The 21,507-nt window shown below is 37.4% G+C and overlaps 1 protein-coding gene across 4 annotated transcripts in view; it reads left to right on the plus strand.

Moving 5' to 3' along the window:
- Positions 1 to 21,507, plus strand: part of Grm8 (glutamate metabotropic receptor 8) — an 889,122-nt gene that overhangs the window by 526,033 nt on the left and 341,582 nt on the right. For all 4 annotated transcript variants that reach the window (XM_029478898.2, XM_021164358.3, XM_029478895.2 and 1 more), the window contains exon 7: positions 13,967 to 14,167. In XM_029478898.2, coding sequence (XP_029334758.1) covers positions 13,967 to 14,167 — 201 coding nt within the window. The remainder of the gene's footprint in view (positions 1 to 13,966; positions 14,168 to 21,507) is intronic.

The raw sequence follows: 21,507 nt of genomic DNA on the forward strand, positions 1-21,507 counted from the left end.
AACAATGCCAAAAATGTGAGGTTTATGTAGAAGTTAAGAAGAAGCAAAAGCATATAAACAGCAATTTAGTAAAAGAGTGGAAAGCCACTTGAAAAATCCCTAAAAAGGAATAGAAACCATTGTTTCCTCAATAGAGTGCCTGAAGAGGCCATAGAAGAACATTTTCTTATCATTTGAAATGTTTACTGATTTGATGATTAAAATACTCTCATTGAACTAATAGGAATTACTTGCAAATTGTGTTCTGGCATTTCAGCCTCCCTCAGCATGGTAGCTGACTCACAAGAGATCTCTGTAGATGCTAGGATCCTTCTCAGCTTCTGAGACAAACACTCTCTGTAAACCTGTGCATACTCAGTTCATCCTGCATAAACGCTTCCTATATCACATCTGCTCTATTTTCCCTCCCAGTCCTTAGTGCCAGTAACACAATGTGGGTAGCAAAAAAAGAAATCACTGGGAAAAACAGATTTGTTAGAAATAAATATAAAGTGAAGCTAGGCTATGATTCGCACATCAGTCCTAAATTTATCAAGTTTCTATTTATAGCTTTTCTCACAAAATGTGCTTTGATATTCAAAGCTTGTGACAAACATTCCAAGATGACAATATTTTCAATATTTTATTGCATTTGTGTGCAATGAAAGTTTAGAAATGAAAATATTTTTCATTTGTATTTGCATACATGGTAATGATGAGAGATTCTAAGGCACCTTGCTCCTTCTCCTGAGCTGAACCCAGGATTTTTGTGAGAGCAGATTTGGGTGGGCTAGCACTCACCTTTGTTTTGAAGTGTGTTTATATTAATGAGATTATCCTACAAAGAGCCTTGTCAAAGTAATACCCTTTCTGTCTTGTAAGTTAATTTCTTAGAAAAAAGTCACAATTTTGAACTCAGGTAACACTAGGTAAGAGTGTGCTTAATGAATACAGATGTTTTATTGATTGTTTAGAAGGTGCTGAAATACAACCACAGGCTCCTGATTTATGAGAGACTTGAAATGAGCTGTCATGTGAGACTTTACCTCATCTTGGATCTGTTGTTTCAACACTGTCTAATGTGGTTAGTCTCAGGTGATCTGTATCCTCTAATGTAGAATTTATCCTCCTAGCCCTTCTGGAGGCAAATAAAAGGCAAGCACAAACTTACTCTAAGTCCAGCATTTTGGAAGCGTTATTTATCACTTATCAAAAAAGAAGGATATATATTTAGTTATTTGGCTAATGCTTTTCCAGTTTCCCTTTGATAAATGATTGTTTTCCTAGAGTGGAGCATGCCATAGAATATCAAAGTAAAAGAACAGGGCACTAATTGAGAATGCTTTATTTATATCCCCTTCTTCAGCAAGGATGCAGATTAGTGGCTTCCAAACAATGCCTTTAACTTAGGACGTCTCAGATCTCTAGACTGGGTATCGTAAAAAATTAGACGCTTGAAGTGCTACTTCTTTTCTAAAATGTGTTTTTTCTTTTATTATTGTGATGCAAAATGTCAAAAAAAATTATGACTGAAAGATGAATCTCACATATCCAGTAAGCACAGGTGAAAACCCTGAGTTTGCTGAGTCCAGCTGAGGACTTGGAGTGGATACAGTTTGTATCCCTGAAGGTGTCTGACAAAAGCAGAGGCTGATTGGATTAATTGAACGGCAACAGCAGAGGTCATCTTGTCTAGTCCCTGTCCTCATGAAGGATGGCCCCGAAGTTCTCCCAGACAGATTGTGACCTGCTTTAATCAGCCCATTGGCATTATACCCACACCTGCTCTGTGACCCCTAAAATTGGGAAAGAAAAGTGAAAGACCAAGTCAGTCACGCAGGACAACTGTGCACAGTCCACACGGTTCCTGGTTTTCACCTGGCAATGAGGGCCACACAGATGCTGTGACATCACCCTTCAAGTGCTTGCATCTTACACTCGAGCTGCTTTCTCTCTTTTAATCTGTTTAGTTTCTGCTACAAAAAGTCATGTCTTCCATTTCCACAAAACCATGAGTCTTTGTTGTTCCCACGAATTTAGTCCCTACTGGATTCAGACAACCTTCCCATCTTCTTGTTTTCATTTCTTTCCGTAATTTCTTTGACATTTCCTTATGGGCAAGCCTATTTAGTAAATACTTCAAGCTTAACTCACCCTCAGTGGAACATATGGGAGGCAAATAGGCATAGTTGTGGTAGGGTCAATGCCTGGCTCTATCTTTTCATAACCTATTGGACCTGGAAAAAAAATCATCGCGTTTCTAGTTTTAAGTTGCAAAATAAGAATTGAAATAGGTTTATGAGTTTTGAACTTCTCTGACTATATTCTAGATGGCTAAGTTATTGTGTATGGAAACATATACTTCAGTAATAAGACCTCTCAACTGCAAGCTTCCGGGAACATTGCTTTATGATACCATTTGTAATATATTTCACTTCTGCTTATTTCAAACTATACTGTTTTGTTCCAATATACAGATGTCAAGAACCATCCATAGGTCATGCCATACTTTTAAGAAAAAAGATCCGGTACCTTGTGCATGTGTGTGTGTGTGTGTGTGTGTGCATGTGAGTACACAAGTATGTGTGCTGGCCACACATGCATATATAAACTAAAGAAGCTGTCAGAGGTCCTCCTTTATGTTCCTCTACTTTAATTCCTTGGGATAGAATTTTTCCGTAAACCTTGGGCCTTGTTCTTTGTTTGTTTGTTTGTTGGTTGGTTTGTTTTACTAGATTAACAGTCAGCAAGCTCCATAACTCTCCAGCAGTGGGGTGCAGGTACATGTGACCATGCCTAGCTTTATATGGGTTCTCTGGATCTGAACTTCTATCTTCATGCTCACACAGCAGGAGCTATTACCCTCTCAGCTATCTCCCCTCCATACTCTATGATGATCTTCAATGTCACAGAGCATGGACAGTTCTTATGTTATTAATTTCAGACATTAGGGTCTCATAGCATATTCTACAGTATATTCACTAATATTGGAACAACTTAAATATTACAAGATTGCGAATGTAGAGAATTAGGGCAGTTGAACTACACTAAAGGTAGACAGTTGCATTTGCAGAGGTGTGGCTTCTGGAAACTCACTAACAGAATGTCTGAAGTCAGTAACAAGTGGTAACTCAGTGTTAGATGCTCCTAGGCAGGCTTCTCTAGTTCCTAGGTTGTGGATTATGTCCTGGGAAAATTTTCAGCAACAGAATAAGTCATAATACACTGTTGAAATTTCACCTGGAACACAAAAATGTTACTAATCAGGGCGGGTACAGTTCCATTCCGGCAATTGAGCAGACCCCGTTTGCAGGAGATGAGAACTAGCAATAGTCTCATGATAGATCTTAGTGGAACGGAGATACATGTTAATTGCCCAAAAGGCAATTATGAAGTTATCTGTGGGAAACTTCATTTCTAGCCTGGAGAGTGTTGCCTGTTTCACGTAAGAGCATCTGGATCTGTTCAGACAGAACTACCAGGGAGAGTGACACCACTTTAAGGGCCAGCCTCCACTCCAACTTCAGTAGAAATCTGGTGGACCTTGTCTGTGAGCTTGTCTCAAAAATATACACATTTTATTCATCTTTACTATCACCATGGTATGCTGTGCTTCTGTTTGACCTGTACAATCACTTCTTCTTCTTTTTTAAAATTAATTAATTAATTTATTTATTATATGTAAGTACACTGTAGCTGTCTTCAGACGCACCAGAAGAGGGCATCAGATCTCATTATGGGTGGTTGTGAGCCACCATGTGGTTGCTGGGATTTGAACTTTGGACCTTCGGAAGAGCAGTTGGGTGCTCTTACCCACTGAGCCATCTCACCAGCCCCCTACAAGCACTTCTTAATGGACCTCTCTATCCATACATTCTTTTAAATCTATTGTATTCACAGGTAATCTTTTCTATATTTCAGGGAAGTGTGCTTTTTCTTTTTGTAGTAAAGTTATTTTTTAATGAAATAAAATATAATAAGGCAAAATCAAACTCATCACATTGAAGGTGGACATGGCAAACCAACATAAGGAAAAGAGCCCCAAGAGAAGTCACAAGAATAAGAGACCCACTTGTTCATACATTCAGAGGTCCCATAAAAACACTAAACTGAAAGGTAAAATATGTACCCAGAGGACCTGGTACAGACTAGTGCTGGCCCTGTTCTTGCTGCTGCAGTTTCTGTGAGTTCATATGAGTTTTGTTCAGAACAAGGAAGGCTTCTTATTCCAGTGTCTTCTAACTCCACTGGCACTTAAACTTGCTTTGCAGGTCTCTCTGAGCTCTATGGGGAGTTTGATGGAGAAATCTCCTTTAAAGCCCTGTGTTCCAAGGTCTCACTTTCAACCTAATGGTTGACTGAAGGTCTCTGTATTTATACCCATCTACTGCAGGAGAAAACTTAGTTGGCTAAGGAAGGCACTTATCTATAAATATAGCAGAATATCATTTTAACTTAGGTAAAAATAAATGAGTTCTGATCTATTGAGTCTTTGGTTCTTGGTCACTCAGGCAGTGTTAGATGTGGGTTCTAGTTGGAAGATTGGACCTAAAGTCAAATCAGACATGTGTTGGTTATTCCCATAAGTTCTGTGTCCCCATTGCCCTATCTTGTAGGCAGGGCATCTTGTAGGTCAAGGGTTTTATGGCTGGGTTGGAGTTTACGTTTCTCTTTTGGTAGCCTGCAGAGTCTCTTCTGCTACCAAAGATACTAGAATTTAGAGATGAAGGTTCTTTGTAGGAACCAGCTTGCCCTCTCCATGTTCAATTATTTGTATTACTGGCCATCTCTTGTCATCAAACATAGTTTCCAGTACTGTGTCTGGGTTACATCCAATTGAGTTGTTGGCCAAATGGGTCTCATGAAAATTCCCAACTATCCAGGTTGTTGCCAAAACCATAGGAACTGTGGTTTACAATATTGTCTTTAATCTTTAAATTCTTGTGTAATCCTCCATCATTGAATTTATATATTTGCAGTAATTCTTTTCTTGGCTGTCAATGTGATACTCATGACAAGGTCATTGTCTCAAGTCTGTTTTCTAAATAGTGAGTCAATTCTGCCAGTGCAGAACTTCCTCCATGTTCTTTTGACCTGGGGCTCTTTCTAAACTCAAACTCTGGTCATTCTATCATTCTCTTCTTTTCCATTGCTATAAGGGAAAAGATTAATTTAATTTAGGTAGTGAGCTAGTACTCCTATATGGTCCAACATGATATCAGGGACTAGCCAGGTTTTTCTTTTTATCATTATCACATCCCACAACTTAACTAATCTCAAAACAGAATAAATATATTAAAAATGATAATAACCTTCACAGGACCAAGGGCCTCTCCTCCCATTGATGACCGACTAGGCCATCCTCTGCTACATATGCAGCTAGAGCATGAGTCTCACTATGTGTTTTCGTTGGTTGGTGGTTTAGTCCCAGGTAGCTCTGGGGGTACTGGTTAGTTCATATTGTTGTTCCTTCTATGGGGCTGCAAACCCCTTCAAGTCCTTGGGTACTTTCTCTAGCTCCTTCATTGGGGACCCTGTGCTCAGTCCAATGGATGGCTGTGAGCAGGAGTGGGTGGATAGGTGAGCAGGGGTGGGGTGGGGGGGGGTGGATAGGGGTTTTTCAGAGGGGAAACCAGGGAAGGGGATAACATTTGAAATATAAATAAAGAAAATATCTAATAAAAAAGGGAAAAAAGAATTCAAAGTAAATGTCTTAATTGTATCAAATTTAAACAAATTTTATTCATGATTAAATTGAAATTTTAAATTGAATAAACTTTCAAATATGAAAGTAAAAACAGCATTAACAGGTTTAAAATGTCCAAAATGATAATAAGATCTTACAAGGTATGGTAGCATATGCATATATATATATATATATATATATATTCACAGGACTTGGGAAAAATAGGGAGATCTCAAGTTTTAGACTAGTCTGGATTACAATTAAGATATAGTAGAGGGAGAGAGAGACAGAGAGAGAGAAAGAGAGAAAGAGTGAAAGAGAGAGAGAAATAGAGATATGGAGACATAAACACACAGAATCACAAAAATGGGTAATGACAGTCTTTTATATAGTGACTAACACATTTTCAGCATATTCATTAAACTGCTATAAATATTTAGTTAATACATCAGTACCATTCGCTCATTTTACAGACAGGAAAACTGAAACAAAGGAGGATAATTAAACAGCACAAAACCATGTAATGAGAAGTGGCAGTCCCAAGATTTGAACCATGGATGATGGGATGCAGGGTGGATGTCAGGACTTGCTTGTTGAGCAAATGCATAAATGTCGATCCTGGGCTTGACTTCTTTTTGTGATTTACTACATTTGTGTGATTTGGACAGTGTTAGACATTATAGATGGTTAAACATTTGATGACCTCATATACCAAGTCATGGTGCTCCACTACCTAAGATATCAGATAGCCTACATTATTATATTGGATTGTCACAAACAGCATGTAATATAGGTAGTAAATTCCAATTTTATAAATAAAGGATATGAGCCTCTGAGGAAGTGTCCATATCTTGACCTATCTGCTTCAAGAACCCCATCTTTCTTACATTTTTTGTGTTTGGAAAAGATGGGACTTAAATCTAGGGCCTACTAGGATGTACATAACTTTAACAGGAGGAAAAGTGATGTTGATCAGTAAAAATGAATGGAACTGAATGAATAACTCCAAGCACATCAAAGTAAAATCACATGTAAAACTCTCATTTGGTAAGGCTAAAATACCTAAGTTTTTCACAAGAAGTGAATTTAAAATCAAAGATATGCATTGGCATACATTTACTAAATATTCTGAAAAAACAGTAAAGAGAAAATCCCATGTTTGCAGATGAGAAGTTAAGGTGATTGCAAAGTCAAATCTTCTGTAATTAACAGTCACAAATTGATGCAATCCTAAGAAAGCTTCAGTTTTTTTTAAAGCAGTAAGACTAGTCAAGATATTTAAAGATAGGAGTGTGATACAAGTAGTGAACCAATAGTCAAACTCCACAAAATCACAGTAACTATTAAAGGTAGAGTATTGGCATATGAAGAGACAAATGGCCTCAGGCAGAAATTTTGGATACATACACACACACATATATATATAATTTTGATACATACTAAATGTGGCTTCATATAAATTGATATACACATTCAACCAATACATTGGCTCCCTATTTGAAAATCCAAATTCAGATGCCCCACCCCCACAAACACACATAACATTGTCCTAGATATCACACTGAGAATCAATAAAAGAATTACATGCAAAAATTTTTTTCAGATCTGTTCAATGATGGAAGATTATACAAGAATCTTAATTAAAGATTAAAGACAGTATTAAAGCCATACTTTCCTGCAATAAAGGAAAATTCCTGTAAGTGAAGTGAATACAGCATATTAAAAAGAATAGATCACTTTAATGTTTTTAAAGAAAGAGGCAAAGAAATGTTGTAAGGCAGCAGACTAGTATACAAATGGTGGCTGGAGAGCAGGCTGAGCGGTGCTCTCTATTCTCCTCTTCATCTACTATGTTCTGAATATCTTCTTATACCACGTGGTAGAGAGAGGGAGAGGGAGAGAGAGAGAGGGAGGGAGGGAGGGAGGGAGAGAGAGAGAGAGAGAGAGAGAGAGAGAGAGAGAGAGAGAGAGAGAACCAGAGATGTACAAAGCCAAGTCATAGGGTCTGAAAATGGTTACAAGATGAAGGGTCAAAGTGGCATTAGGTTACTCCCCCTCCCACACACCCTATCCCAAGAGGATGTTCTCATGCCTACCCCACATATCTGCTGAAGTGGGAATGTTGAAAGAAAATTTGAATTTTGTCTATAGAGGAAGTATCCTTGATATGCTTTCAAGAGAGAAAACGTCACTCTTCATCAACACTCTCATACAAACTTTCAAACCAAAATTTGTCCCCTACATGCATGATCTAAGATGGATAATTATGTAGAAAAATGCAAATGACTGGAATTAATCAAGCAGCCTTTTCTTTGTTTGGGGACTTGGGGATCTAGGTATAAAATAAGTTAGTCTTTTCTAAGTCTTTCTTTTAAGCTAGGTGTTTTGCCTGAAGATACACTGTTAATTTTATTTGCCACTTACCTGAGGTTTTGCAGTGCCTTAGATACCCTGGGGCATTGCTGGAAATTTCAACACCTGAAGGGGACACCTGGCACCTGCCTGAAGCACTTTCCATTTCCTGCCAGACACAAAGGAAAGTTATTGTAGACTGGAGAGCTCTTCAGAGGCTGATTTACAAGTGTCTCCTGGTGTGTCTGTCTGCAGGAGCTAGGGAGCCTTCAGCTCCAACTACTTACAGTTAAATTACAGAAGTTAGAGGACAGATGATTCTCAGCAAAGGATCCTCATCTTCTCATTTCCTCCAACCATTGTAAATGGTGAAGGCAGAGGTTCAAATTACTTCGTTAGTCCAATGCATCTATTTTACAGGTTCTGGACAAGGCTGCCTCAGAATCCATGAAACAGAATCTTCAGTGGAAGTTCTTTTATGAGTCTGATATTCTCTCCCATGGAGACATCAACAGCTATACATACTTACTAGGCTACAGTGTTCCAGTTTTATGAATAATCTATTTATAGTCTGGTTAGTTTTGAGTCTTCTCACAAATATTTACTTTTTTGCCATTATCCCTGATTTTATCTCAAATGCATAGTTGAAATTCACAAGCAATATTCTGTCATGGTTCAGGAAAATGCTTAAAATATTATAGAGATGCATACCACCTATGTAGTTTATTTTGAAACACATTTTTGGCCTTTTTATATTTGATAATATTCATTAGTATTTCTTTAAAACTCATCTAGTGCTTTCTTTAAAGAACAAGTCCAGTCCATCTCTAATTACAATTTAAGAATCTCAGTCACAGACATAGCAGTGATGTGCTAAACACGAATTCAGAAAAGTAAGAGCCAAATCCTGAAGCTGCATTGAACAATATTTCGTATTTAAATTAAGCATTTACAGTGTTCCATGATCTACTGTAAGCTGTTACATCCAGGATAATGGTCACTAAATACCAAGTAACAAGATGGCGTGAGGTTTGTAAGTATCTGGGCCAAAGTGAAGGCGTACTTAGTGAACAGCTGTAGTTTGGAGCTCATAGTAAATGCGAAGACTTTCTGGTAGACCAGATGGAGTGGGCAGTAGTAACAGACAAGGTTGAAAGAAGGAACAACCCAAGCACAGGTCGTAGTTGAAGAACAGCTTTGCCAGCCTAAGGCCCAGGCTTAGTGAGTTTCCAGAAGGCCATACTTCATGGTGACTGTCTGTTGGTGCTTCTCTCAGAGCTGAGTGCTCCCCGTTCGTCAGCTTGTTTTTCTGCGGAAGCTTGGGGATCGAGTTTTTAATCCCTCTGTGGTGTGTGGTCTCACACCCCTTATGTGAACCTTAGTGCTCAGCAGACATTCCTATGTCTCATGTTTCTCTCCAATGCTCCTTCTATTGAGTTTCTGAACTCAGTGCACACCCAATACAAGATGACCTACATGGGTCAACTCCACAGCAGTCGCTCTTCAGGGAACAGCTGAGGTTTCAGACTGGTCTGAACATTACTGTTCTCCGCAAGTACAGTCTCTGTGTGCAGTGTTAGGGAAAGAATGTGTGAAGCTTTGCTCTCATGATTGTGGTAGCCACAGTAAGGGCTGTGGAACTCTTGCCGATTTCAGAATGGCTTTTCAATTCTCTCCCTGATGCATTTATTCATGGCAGACTCTCTCGCTTCCTCTTCACCATTCTCTCAGCAGCAACTTTGAGGAAATGGTTTAATTATTTAAAACACTTGCAGCATACTTAAGAAGACACCAGGGAGGAATGTTAGAAAAGAAAAAAAATTTAACATATAAATTTAGAGTCTGAGATGATCACCAGCCCAGTGAAGACAGTAATAATAATAAAATCCAATGTAAACCTCTATGTGTGTTTGGTTTCCTTTGAGTCAAACAACTGAGAGGCTTTCTTCTGTCCGATTGCATTTACCTTTCTGCCTTGGTGTGAACACTGTTTACTCTGTGATATACTGAAGAATTGCATGTCTAATTTCAGGAAAATGAACACAACCTTCTGAAATTCCAATTTTACTAAGGCGAACTCTATCCTGAAAAGTGTGAAATGCATAGAAAGCAAACTTGTGTGACAATAAATGTCTATCCCAAAATGAAATTCCTGTCCACCTTGTCACAGGAACTCAGTTTTAGTATACACTGCAGTTTGTAAATTTGAGCTGATTTTTTTTTTCTTTTACAAAGAAGCAAGGAGCAGTGAGACTCTATTGGTGAAGAAGGAACTTTTCCTTTACAAGAGAATTTCAATTGTGTTTTATTGCATTTCCTTTTTTTTTTTTTTAAAAAATTCTTTTTGTTTGTCTGTTTGCCTGATTGATTTCTAAAGAGAGAAAAAAAGAAAAGATATGCGGTTGAGGGTGGGGTTAGGCAGTGTCTGGGAGGAGAAAGGGGGGAGAAATCAAAAAGAGAATATATACATTGTCAATAAAATAAATGTTTCTAATAAAATAAAAATAATTTTATTGAAAATTATATAGCAAAGAATGTGAGATACCCGATCTTAGGTTCCTGTGTTATCATTTGCCCTACCTGCCCCCACACAAATGTGGACTCAGAAGTTTGAGATGTCATTACTGAAAGCATCAATCTTGCTGTACGATTTGTGAGGCTGACTTCATCTCCCATTGTGTGAGAGAGTTTTGTTGCTGTATGTGGTTAATTTTAAGCCATGCACTAAAACATGCTACAACTTTACAGTGACATTTAAAATGGATGGCTGACAGCCTTTGACAATATTTAGTGCTTTACAGTAATACATTAACGCTAACTTTAGAAACTATAGCATAATGAAATTTTATAGCCAATTAAGCTTGTGAGTCACTGTCAGCTTTCTAAACTCTAGATGAACGAGAGAATCAGATACAGGAAGGGAAGAACCAACTCTAGCGGCTATAAAATCCTAAACATTACCCTGAGAGTCACATGTTAGCAGAGAAAAAATATGCAATGTCCAAACAGCCAGAGAAGAAATAAGCTATTTATTTTTCTGGATTTTGAGATGTGTTTCAGTCTGTTTGGTACCACAGTCTTCTGCTGACTACAGGAGAATGCTTTATTGTGTCTGCCTATTCACAAGAGGCTACCTGTTAGTGTGCAGCCTTCTCAACTTTTACTTTAAAAGGTAGGAAGGACCAGAAGTAGTATCCTCCTGTAATCCTGGGACTCTGGAGGCTAAGGCAGGAGAATCATGAGTTCAAAAGCAGCCTAGACTACATAAGAGACCATATTTTGAACTCACCACTTCTCAAAAAGCTAAAAAGAAAAAATGATGCAAGCTTGAATGTTATCACTCTGTACTCATACTGAGTCTTACTTCTGGCTAAGAATATAAACAATTGGGATAGTAAAAATCCAAGCAAGTGTATTTAATAAGATTCTCTGACACATGTGAATGCATAGGAATCCATGCATGGACCATATGAAGCTGGATCACATCAAAAGAATAAACAAGGGACAGCAAATCTACTTTGTCTCCTCATGCCTATATATTTGTTTGTCAAGACCGTGCATATATATCTGTCCCAGTTTCTAAACAGAGAATGTGGGATTACTCTATACACTATTAGAGCTTCCAGTGGCTTTAAAACAAAATCATAATACATTGTTTGCAAAAGTATGGGAATATTTTAAAACTGTATTTATGTTTTGTGTATGTGCATATGTTTGTGTGTGTGTATATGTGTTTTCATGCTCAGCAATGTATCAGACCCAAAGGAAACTCCACTATTCTAAATTCTGTCAGTTAGACAAAGCTAGCATTCCATAAGGAGTTGTGAAGCCATTTTCCTCTTCCAAAGAAGTTATTTCCCTTACCACTGGCATAAGGGACAAATGACTATCTGTGATGCCTATTAGCATCTCCCCCAAGCTTATAACCCTATTACTTTGGCTATATGCTCTGCTGGCTTTCTTTCTTGCCTTCTCTTGGTCCTCTCTCTATCTATCCCTCCCCCATTTTCCTATTTCTCTCTACTCTACTCTTGCTTCTCTCATGAGCAGGCCCAATCTGTTCATCATGGTCAGTCTACTACTTTCTTTCTCTGCCTTGGACTCTTCAAATTGTCTCTGCCTCTTTGCTCCCTCATATCTACAATAAAGACCTTCCATGTAATCATACTGTAGAGCTGTCATGATGCTAGTTTATATATTATGAATGTAGAGATGTAAGTATATGGGTTCTTATGTGTACATGGAGGCCAAGGGTGACTTCAGATCTCCTCCACTTTCCACCATAGTTATTGAGATATATTCTGATGTTGAATGTGGAGTCCATTGGTTCATGTAGGCTGGCTGACTAGTAAACCCAAGATTTTTTTCTTCTGACTCTGCTTCCATAGCACTAGAATTACTGTTATGCATCACAGGTGGCTGCTGGGGATCCAGTTTTAGTTCCTTGGCTTGCACAGAAAGCTCTTTACCAACCATTCCCTCTCCTCAGACCCAGCTTATCTCATGAGGCACCATGAGTCCCATACTTTCCTTGAACTTGTCACCCTCCTGCTTTAGACTTCTACATAGTGGGGTTATAGGAATTCACTCTTACAAATGCTGACCAATTAAAAAGTAAACATATACATGTTAAGTATAACTTTGAAATATAATTCTTTGGTGATGGGAAATTTCAAAATGCCTGCATATTTTTTGTGGCCATTAATTGCTTTAAAGTCATTTGGCTTAATCATTTTCTGCCTGTTGTAAGATTTATAGTCACCATCAGTCTATAACAATGGACAAAGAAGTCCTCCTATTACCCCCTTCCCTTAAAGTCAACAAAAGAAAATGAAAACAAATACATCTATCCATCTATCTATCATCTATCTATCAGTGTATCAGTGTTAGGAAAGTAAATATTTAAAGATTATTTATTATCCTCTACTTGGATCTATTGACAAGTATGAAGTACATTGTTTTTGTTTCTGATGAATAAAGTTTGGAAAGCTTGGGGTGATAGGTAGTATTTTCTAACTTGTAGTAATTCTTTATTATTTTTTGTTTGTTTGTTTGTTGCTTTTACTTTTCCTCATACCCTAAGTGCTGGACATTTAGATTTTTTTCTCCCAGAAGAGAGAACACTGAATTTTCAGTCTGAGACTTAGAGAAGTTTTTCACATCTGTTCTATGGGCTCTGTGACTGTCGTTTCAAGAGTCTCAGCTTCCTTACCTGCAAAATCAGACAGCTGGTTTGCAGCTGTTGTCTAACTTATTTTTCACTTTCAAACTCCATGCCTCTATTGCATTTTTAAATGATAAACATCAACCTACATACTGCCAAGTTATCGGCCTTAACTATGCCTAAACATGGATACAATTATTTCCACTAACATTCATTTTGGGAGGCCTACATCTCTTTAATAGAAAGTTAAAAGAGAAAATTGAGTTCAAAGGGAAAATAAATTAAATGATTCTTTTCAAGATATCCAGAGTCACTTCAGCAAACTTTATCATTTAATACTTACAAAATTTCTTCTAAATACAGCACGTTCAAAACAAGAATTAATATGAGATAGAAAGAGAGCCTGCATTAGCCTGCTAATACAGTGTTTCTCTGGAAACAAGAGTAGATGAAAAGAAATACAATTTACACATTTTAAAAAGATCATAGTATTACCAAAATGTTTCATAATTATCAAAAAGTAGAATAAGATGTGATTTGAGAAGGAGGGAACAGGAATAATGGTCATATATTATTTCTCTTATTACTTTTTATATTTCATGCTGCTAGTTAAGTAATTTTTTCTCTTTCTGTATCCCAAGTATAAAAAGCTCACTTTGTAAGGGCAGGACTAAGATAATGAAAAAGAGTACTTCTGTCTTCTTAAGTGTAAAGAATAGAAATCACCATGTAGAGCTATTTGAAATCCAATACTATCCATTGATTGTGTTCCTTCTTCCTTGTAGGGCTGGAGCGAATTGCACGGGATTCATCTTACGAACAAGAAGGAAAGGTTCAATTTGTAATTGATGCCGTGTATTCCATGGCTTATGCTCTGCACAACATGCACAAAGAACTCTGCCCTGGTTACATAGGCCTTTGCCCAAGGATGGTTACCATCGATGGGAAAGAGCTACTGGGTTACATCAGGGCCGTGAATTTTAATGGTAAGTCACAAATTTATTTTTATCTCAACATTAAGTGACAGGGAGTTTCACACTCCAATTGACAGAAGACGTTTGGACGCAGTAGAAATCCAAAGATGGGAAGAAGTATGTTCTGTTCAGAAGTGTGAAAATTTCCACCTGCTTTTCAATCTTAAACATATTTTAATACTGCCCTTAATCTGTTCCTGAAAGAAACAAAAGTTAAAAATAATTCTTAGTCAATCAAAATATTCTACTTAAATACCACTACTTCAGAAATTGTTTAGAAGGCTCACTCAGAACCTGTCAATAGTGCAGATTCATCTAAAAGTCATTTGCTTGTGGCATTATTAGTGGAAAGCTCATAGTAATTTGTTCTTAAACCGATGTTAAGCTTTTAAAACACTAAGCTGGTGTGGAAAATGGTTGTAGCTACTTTAATAATCTAAGACCTGTATTTTTATGTCTACTTTTCCTTGTATTTCTTCAATGATTTAATCACATGGTGGTAAGGAGTTGAATGGCACATTGCAGATGGTCTTTTCTTACTGTGGAATCAGAAATATTGCTTTTGTGACTGTCATAAGAACCCAACATAGAATATGTTGGATTCACGGTCTTTGGTTGTGAATCACTGAGCTGCTTGTTTGAAATGACGGAGTTACTGAATGCTGTCCTTTTATAAAAGACGTAATGGCTGGTGCCCATGACTGAGACCATCATTTTTAAATAAAAAGATAGAATGCTCTGAGCTGTCGAATTCTTTCAGCTTGGCTGTAATCCACACAATGGACATGCCTTCAGGCCATGCACAGTGCCATACTGTCTGTCACAATACACTCTGGTGACCTCAGCTGCCAGCCCTTCTCAAAACAGTGCAAGGTCATCTTCCGATTAGAATTCAAGTGGAAATGCTGTCTCTTGCTTTGTACAGGCAATGTAAGGATTACTATGGTCTGTACTCAGTACAGAGCACGATCTTCTCTAGCATAAATTTCTAGACTCATTCCATAGCATTAATTCTTTTGTTAATATAAACACTAAAGGGAGTTTGAAAATAATTTTCATGCAGCTATAAAATTGAACAAAAGAAGATTGTTACAATGTAAGTTATTTACTCTAATGTGCAGTTAGGGAACACCGCATTTCTATAACAGTATTAGGAATTGGGAAGACGAATGCAAATGAGCAGATTTTTCTCAATAACTGAAGCTCACCTTTGAAAAGGAAATACTTTGAAGAAACACTCAATGAATGCAATTTAAAGGTGAATTACTAATTTTACTTTTTATCTTAGCCATGCATCAAGAGCTAACCCTTCCTGATAGCTTCAATTATTATACTAACCTCCAATGTAATGGTGCAATTATGGACTATTAGAGAGTGTCTTAATGTCTAATGGCTGTTAAGACAATTTGCCTCTGGACTCCAATGATCCCTCAGTTCTGCAGTCCCCTTTTTGTAGGTTAACTCATTTCTATATATTATGTGTGTTCAATCTTTTAATAAATGCTAACAGTATCTTACAAGTAAAAGAGACAAAACAGTCAGAAGTTTTTGAGCTTATGAGAAAAGATATTAACCCAGTAAATACAAGAATCTATAATGATATAAAATACAATATGTGCTGAAAGAAAAGAAAGTCATGTTATAAATATAGTTTATATAGGAGAGATTTCATCCATAGAAGAGAGAATCTTGAAATAAGGATGAAGCAGGGGCATTTTCATATAGACCTGGTGTGGTCTTGTAGGAAGTCCTAAGGCTTGTTCATTTGGATTGAAGGGAAATATACTGACTGGCCAGTTGTTGTTGTTGTTTTGTTTTTGTTTCTTGTTTTTTTTTTGTTTTTGTTTTTTTAGAATCTCAGTCTTGAATTACCTATTAATCTTAATTTATTATTAACACTTTGGCTGCTCATGATTTTCACAAAGGCATATAAGGCCATTCAAATAGAAGTATACCATGAGAGTATTAATAAGGAAGAAAGCACTGATTTAGAAATGAAAATAAAGGGCTTATTATGCATTTTTAACAGAATCAAAACCTAGAAGAGACCTGAAATAAGATCTATATGATGGAAAAGAATTCTAAATAATCTCAAAAGAGAATACTCTTATGAAATCATTATTAAAAGGAGGCTTTTCGTGGGCCTCTGGCAGCCAAATGGGCAATGCTATTTACCAGAATTTACAGCTATAGTGGAGACTTTTCTTTGATCCTTTTGCACCCGTATATTCAAGGCTAAGGCATTCAGGGGGTTGTTTCATGAGAGGAGTTTTCAGAGAAGATGGGATATTCCTGTTTTGCCTTCTACTGATATAAGGTGAAGAAACTTTGCATATACTGTCTGTACAATTCTGTTCTCTAAACATCATATTCACAAATGAAATGTTTCAGTCATTTAAAATAAGAATTTCTGGGTTAAAGTAATTGGGATAATCAAGGCATCCTTTAGTTCCACTAGTGTCCTTAGAAGCTCCTTAAAGGGTCAGTGGCTATATGGTGCTCATTTTTTAGGCACACACTTAGACTCACTACTTTTTAGGGCTCTTGTATATAGACATTTGGAATTTGTACTCTTTTATTGGGGCTCCAGCAATCTGGTGTTTTGTGTCATTAATGGAATCTCCATGAATGAATGGGTTATGTTGGCCCTGGCCAGTGTTCTCACTTACTTGAACAGACAGTCAAGGACCGGTTATGTTATAGGTACAATTGGCCATACCAAGTATTCTTTAGGACCAGTTCTTGCTTTTCTGAGAGCCCAGTTGCCTATATTACACAGCAGCAAATATGTTTCAGGAACATTCTAGCAGTGCTTTTAAAGGTTTATTTTTTTTTTGACAAAAGTTGCATTTAATTTACAATGTAATAAAGACTATAGGTAAAAAGCTATACTTAAAGCAGAAAAAGCAATGTATTACACGAATGTACAAATCTGTACAAAGCTCGTACAATGATTCCTATCTTGTCTCCTGTTAGCCAGGTCTATTCTGGAAATCTAAATTATCAGACCTCTCCAAGGTGTGTGTGTGTGTGGGGTGTCGAAAGAGCCTCCAAACCAATAGCTGGCCATGTTCTCCTAACATACACCTGGTCCTAGCAAAGTATAGACTTCCTGTTCACCAGGAACATTCCCAACTGGTCACTCCTTAAGGAACTGCCTCATGACACACACAAGCAGTGAGGCCACAGGGAGGAGGCTGCACTCAAATTAAATGAGTTTTCAGTGTAGACTAGAAACATAGGTAAAGTCCAACAATAATGTACAATTTCATTAGCTTGTCCCATGACACTGGCTATAGACAAAAGGAAACTCAAAATTGCCTCATGCCACCAGACAGGACAGAGAAAGACCTAACTATTAGACCTCAAAACAATGGGCACAAGTGGATATTTGTTTACCCTGTGGTTAAAATGAACAGTGTCAACCAATCTGGCATCCATGGCAACCACGCTGTCACTTGGGTCTCATGAGGGAAGAAAAGGGAATACAAATGAGGCTCCCACCATCTCCATAGCTCTAGATTCCACCCGTGAGTGACTAAGGTCATCTAGTGACTGTCCCACCTGGGGATCTGTCACATATATAATCACCCAACCCAGACACTATTGTGGATGCCAACAAGAGCTTGCTGACATAAGCCTGATATAGCTGTCTCCTGAGAGGCTCTGCCAGTGCCTGACAAATACAGAAGTGGAGGCTCACAGCCATCCATTGGACAGAGCACAGGGTCCCCAATGAAGGAGCTAGAGAAAGGACCCAAAGAACTGAAGGGGTTTACAGCCCCATAGGAGGAACAGCAATATGAACTAACCAGTACCCCCAGAACTTCCTGAGACTAAATGATCAACCAAGGAAAAAACACATGGTAGGTAGGACTCAAGGCTCCAGCCACATATGTAGAGGATGACATTGTGGGCCATCAGTAAGAAGGTCCTTGGCCTTGTGAGGCTCAATGTTTCAGTGTATAGAGAAATGCCAGAACAGGGAAGCAGGAGTTGGTTGGTTAGTGAGCAGAGGGGGATGGAGAGGATAGGATAGGGGGTTTTCGGAGGGGAAATGAAGAAAGGGATAAAAATTGAAATGTAAATAAAGAAAATATCTAATAAAAAAAAAAAACAGTCCTAGTAGGTGACACAGGGAGAGTGCCAGGGTAGTCTGTTCAGAAGGACCTGGGAAGCCTTTCTCTACACTTCAATGGGTCTGACTCTCTGACTCAGTCTTTACTGGTACTTTAGCCCCACCCCTAGTCTCAGTATTACATGGTTAGGACCTCAGGATACTTTCTGAAAGATGATACTGCATGCACGGAAAGTTTTCTCCCTAGTTCAGTAGCTCCCCCTGTCACTCCTCCCCACCCTCTTCATAACCAAAATATAAAATCAGTAAGGAAGGTGTGGGCTTCTTGCCTGGTCAAGCCTCCTTCAATTGCTCCTTCTTCTTGGGTTCATTCACAGCTTCTGGGTTATAGACTGTGGGATTTGGTGTGGTATTTATGGCCACTGCTGATGGCATAATGGGAGACAAGTCCAAAAGGGAGCTTTGCAAAGGAACTGCTAATTTTGAACAGTTTTACTCCCTGGATCAGTGAAATGCAAAATGTTCTTTCAAGTAATTAAAAAGCGACATCTTCAAATTGACCCACTGAATCAAAGTATTTAGTAATGATCATTTGAACATTGAATAGTGTCTGCATGAAAGAAAAATAACTTCTTTGTAATAACTTCACCAAGCTGTTTCTTATTTACATCAATATGGGAAAATACTGTTCTGTTTTGCTTATTGGACTTTTAAAGTCTAAATTAGTGAAATCATGCAATTGGTTTGGAGAAAGCATCTGCTTTATAAGACAAGGCGATGAAGTAGCTCAAGAAACTGGTGGCTGGCACCATCTGCATAAGGTCCTCTGCATACATATACCTTCTAACAGGTTGTATAGCTTGGTGTTCTCCTGGGACTCCCAGTGATGGGAGTGGGTGTGTCTCTGATTCTCTTGCCTATATGTAGGGCCCTCCTATTGTTGCCATGCCCAGCTATGACATGAGGGTTTGTACCCAGTACTATCATATTTTCTTAGTTATTGGAAATGTCTGGGGTGCCTGTTTGCCTATTTTTGTTTGTTTGTTTTTGTCATTTTTAAAAGAAACAGAAGGAGTTAATCTGGGAGAGGGGGAACTGGGAGTAATAGAGGGAATGGAAACTATGGTCAGCATGTAATGAATGACAAAGGAATAAAAGGTTAAAAAGTTGTTCTGGCTGATACTATGATCAAGCACTGCTACTTAAGCAGCAGTTTAGAGATACACACTTCGTTTAAAAGGTCATATATTTTATAGTGTGTTTTAAGACTGAGAATGTAAAGAACATGCTAGAGTTTAGGACGACAGACTGTTAGAATTTCAGACGTGAATTATTCTATTACAAATAGCTATTTAAAGATGAAGCATGTAATCAAAGTACTAAACTAAAAATCCCCACTTGACAACAAAAGCATAAGCTACAATAGTATTTTTATTGATTTGAGTTAGATTGATTTCCCCCGTTGCTGGAACATTCATTCCTAGATCTGTATTGTAAGCACGTTCTGAATGCTGGCATCCTCAGAGCTGTTAGCATCTCCATACCTGCGTTATCACTATTCCTCTCTACCTGGCAAAGACTTGCCTTTTAGGTTACTTTTATTGCAGCTATTTGAACAAAACGTCCTTTTTATAAATTTTTAAAACTCTAAGATCTATCAAAAGAAAAACATAAAGGCAGAAGAGTTCAGATTTTATTTTATTTTTTGAAATTCAAGCAACCACGTCTATTTCTTACTCCAAAATGATAAAATATTGATACTCTACATCTTGTATAGAATCAAAGATTTTCCAGGACAAAAGAACCATACTTAGCATAAAAAGCATTGGATGGGATTTCAGAGATACCGCTTCATTCCGTTTACTTCTCCTGGAGCCCAGGTTAAGGGAAAGTCAAGCATAATAGCATGGATTAATTAAGATTATTTAGTTGTTAGGTAACAAAACTAATGCTAAACTAAGGTAATACAAATATACAAATAACTTAAGAAAAGAGAAAACTCAAAGGAGATTGTGAAATATCTAAGAAAAGAGATAATCCTAAAAACAGAAAAACTAGCTCTCTCTCTCTCTCTCCCTCTCTCTCTCTCTCTCTCCCTCTCCCTCCCTCTCTCTCTCTCTCTCTCTCTCTCTCTCTCTCTCTCTCTCTCTCTCTCTCTCTCTCTCTCTCTCTCACACACACACACACACACACACACGTACACACACACACACACACACACAAATTCATATAATATATTTCTTATTTGGCTATAAAGTCTCAAATCCAACTTTGAGACACTTGAATCTTAACAATCTCAGATCAGACTGAAGACGCTTTTCCAAAGCAAGTGGAACATGCTTGACTCTCATGGGTGCTTCTAGGTGCTGGAAAGCAGAGAGAGGCAATGATTTGGTCTCTGAATCTTGTTGCTTCATTGGGTGACAAGCATTTGTTAGGTGGAGGGAGACACAGTTAGTGGTAGGTCAACATATGTGCAAACCAACACAGGCATCAACGTTGCTGAACTCTCTGACACCAAGTGTGTGGTGCCACTCAATTGAACAAGAAAGTAGCAATTACATCATTATCATACTTGGCTTTCTAGAGTAAAACAGAAGTATTTACAAGAGACAGGAATTAAGGTAACATTTACCAATGTTTTCACAGAAAGCCTATTGATTTTAAAATTTTAATTGAATAATTCTAAAATATAATTATGAGACTCTGAACACTGTAGTCCCATTATGAAACAAGTGTGATTTGTGTAAGATATTTTAAGATATCTAAAATAGGTATAACTCAATATTAAGAGATGCTATGCAATTTCTTAATAGTACTAATAGGTCAAATATGATTAATATTTTATACTGTTATACAAAACCATCTAGTTAAAATATGAACTGTAATGTTGTAATAAGTATAAAATAAAACATCTTGAAAGAGAATAGATCTGAACTATGATAAAATACAGTTCTTGTAACATCTTATCAGTATTTTTATAGTTATTTTTATTAAGTAGTTATTTTAGATATTTTAACACCGTCATTAGTGTTTGCTACGTTAAAATGTTATAATAAAATATAAAACAAAATAGCAGAGATTACTATTAAAGAAGAAAAACTACTATTTTGGTGTCATTAGATTTAAATAATTTAATCAGAAGACAATATATATTAAGTATTAAAATGTATATTTTAGAAAAAATAAGGTAAGACATTAACATGAAACATTAATATGCTTCATACATAAACACTAATTTATTTAATATCAATCTGTTTTATGCAGATGTATG

Source organism: Mus caroli, unplaced genomic scaffold (genome assembly GCF_978045245.1).
Source record: "Mus caroli unplaced genomic scaffold, Mus_caroli_1 scaffold_7, whole genome shotgun sequence".
NCBI classification, from domain to species: domain Eukaryota; kingdom Metazoa; phylum Chordata; class Mammalia; order Rodentia; family Muridae; genus Mus; species Mus caroli.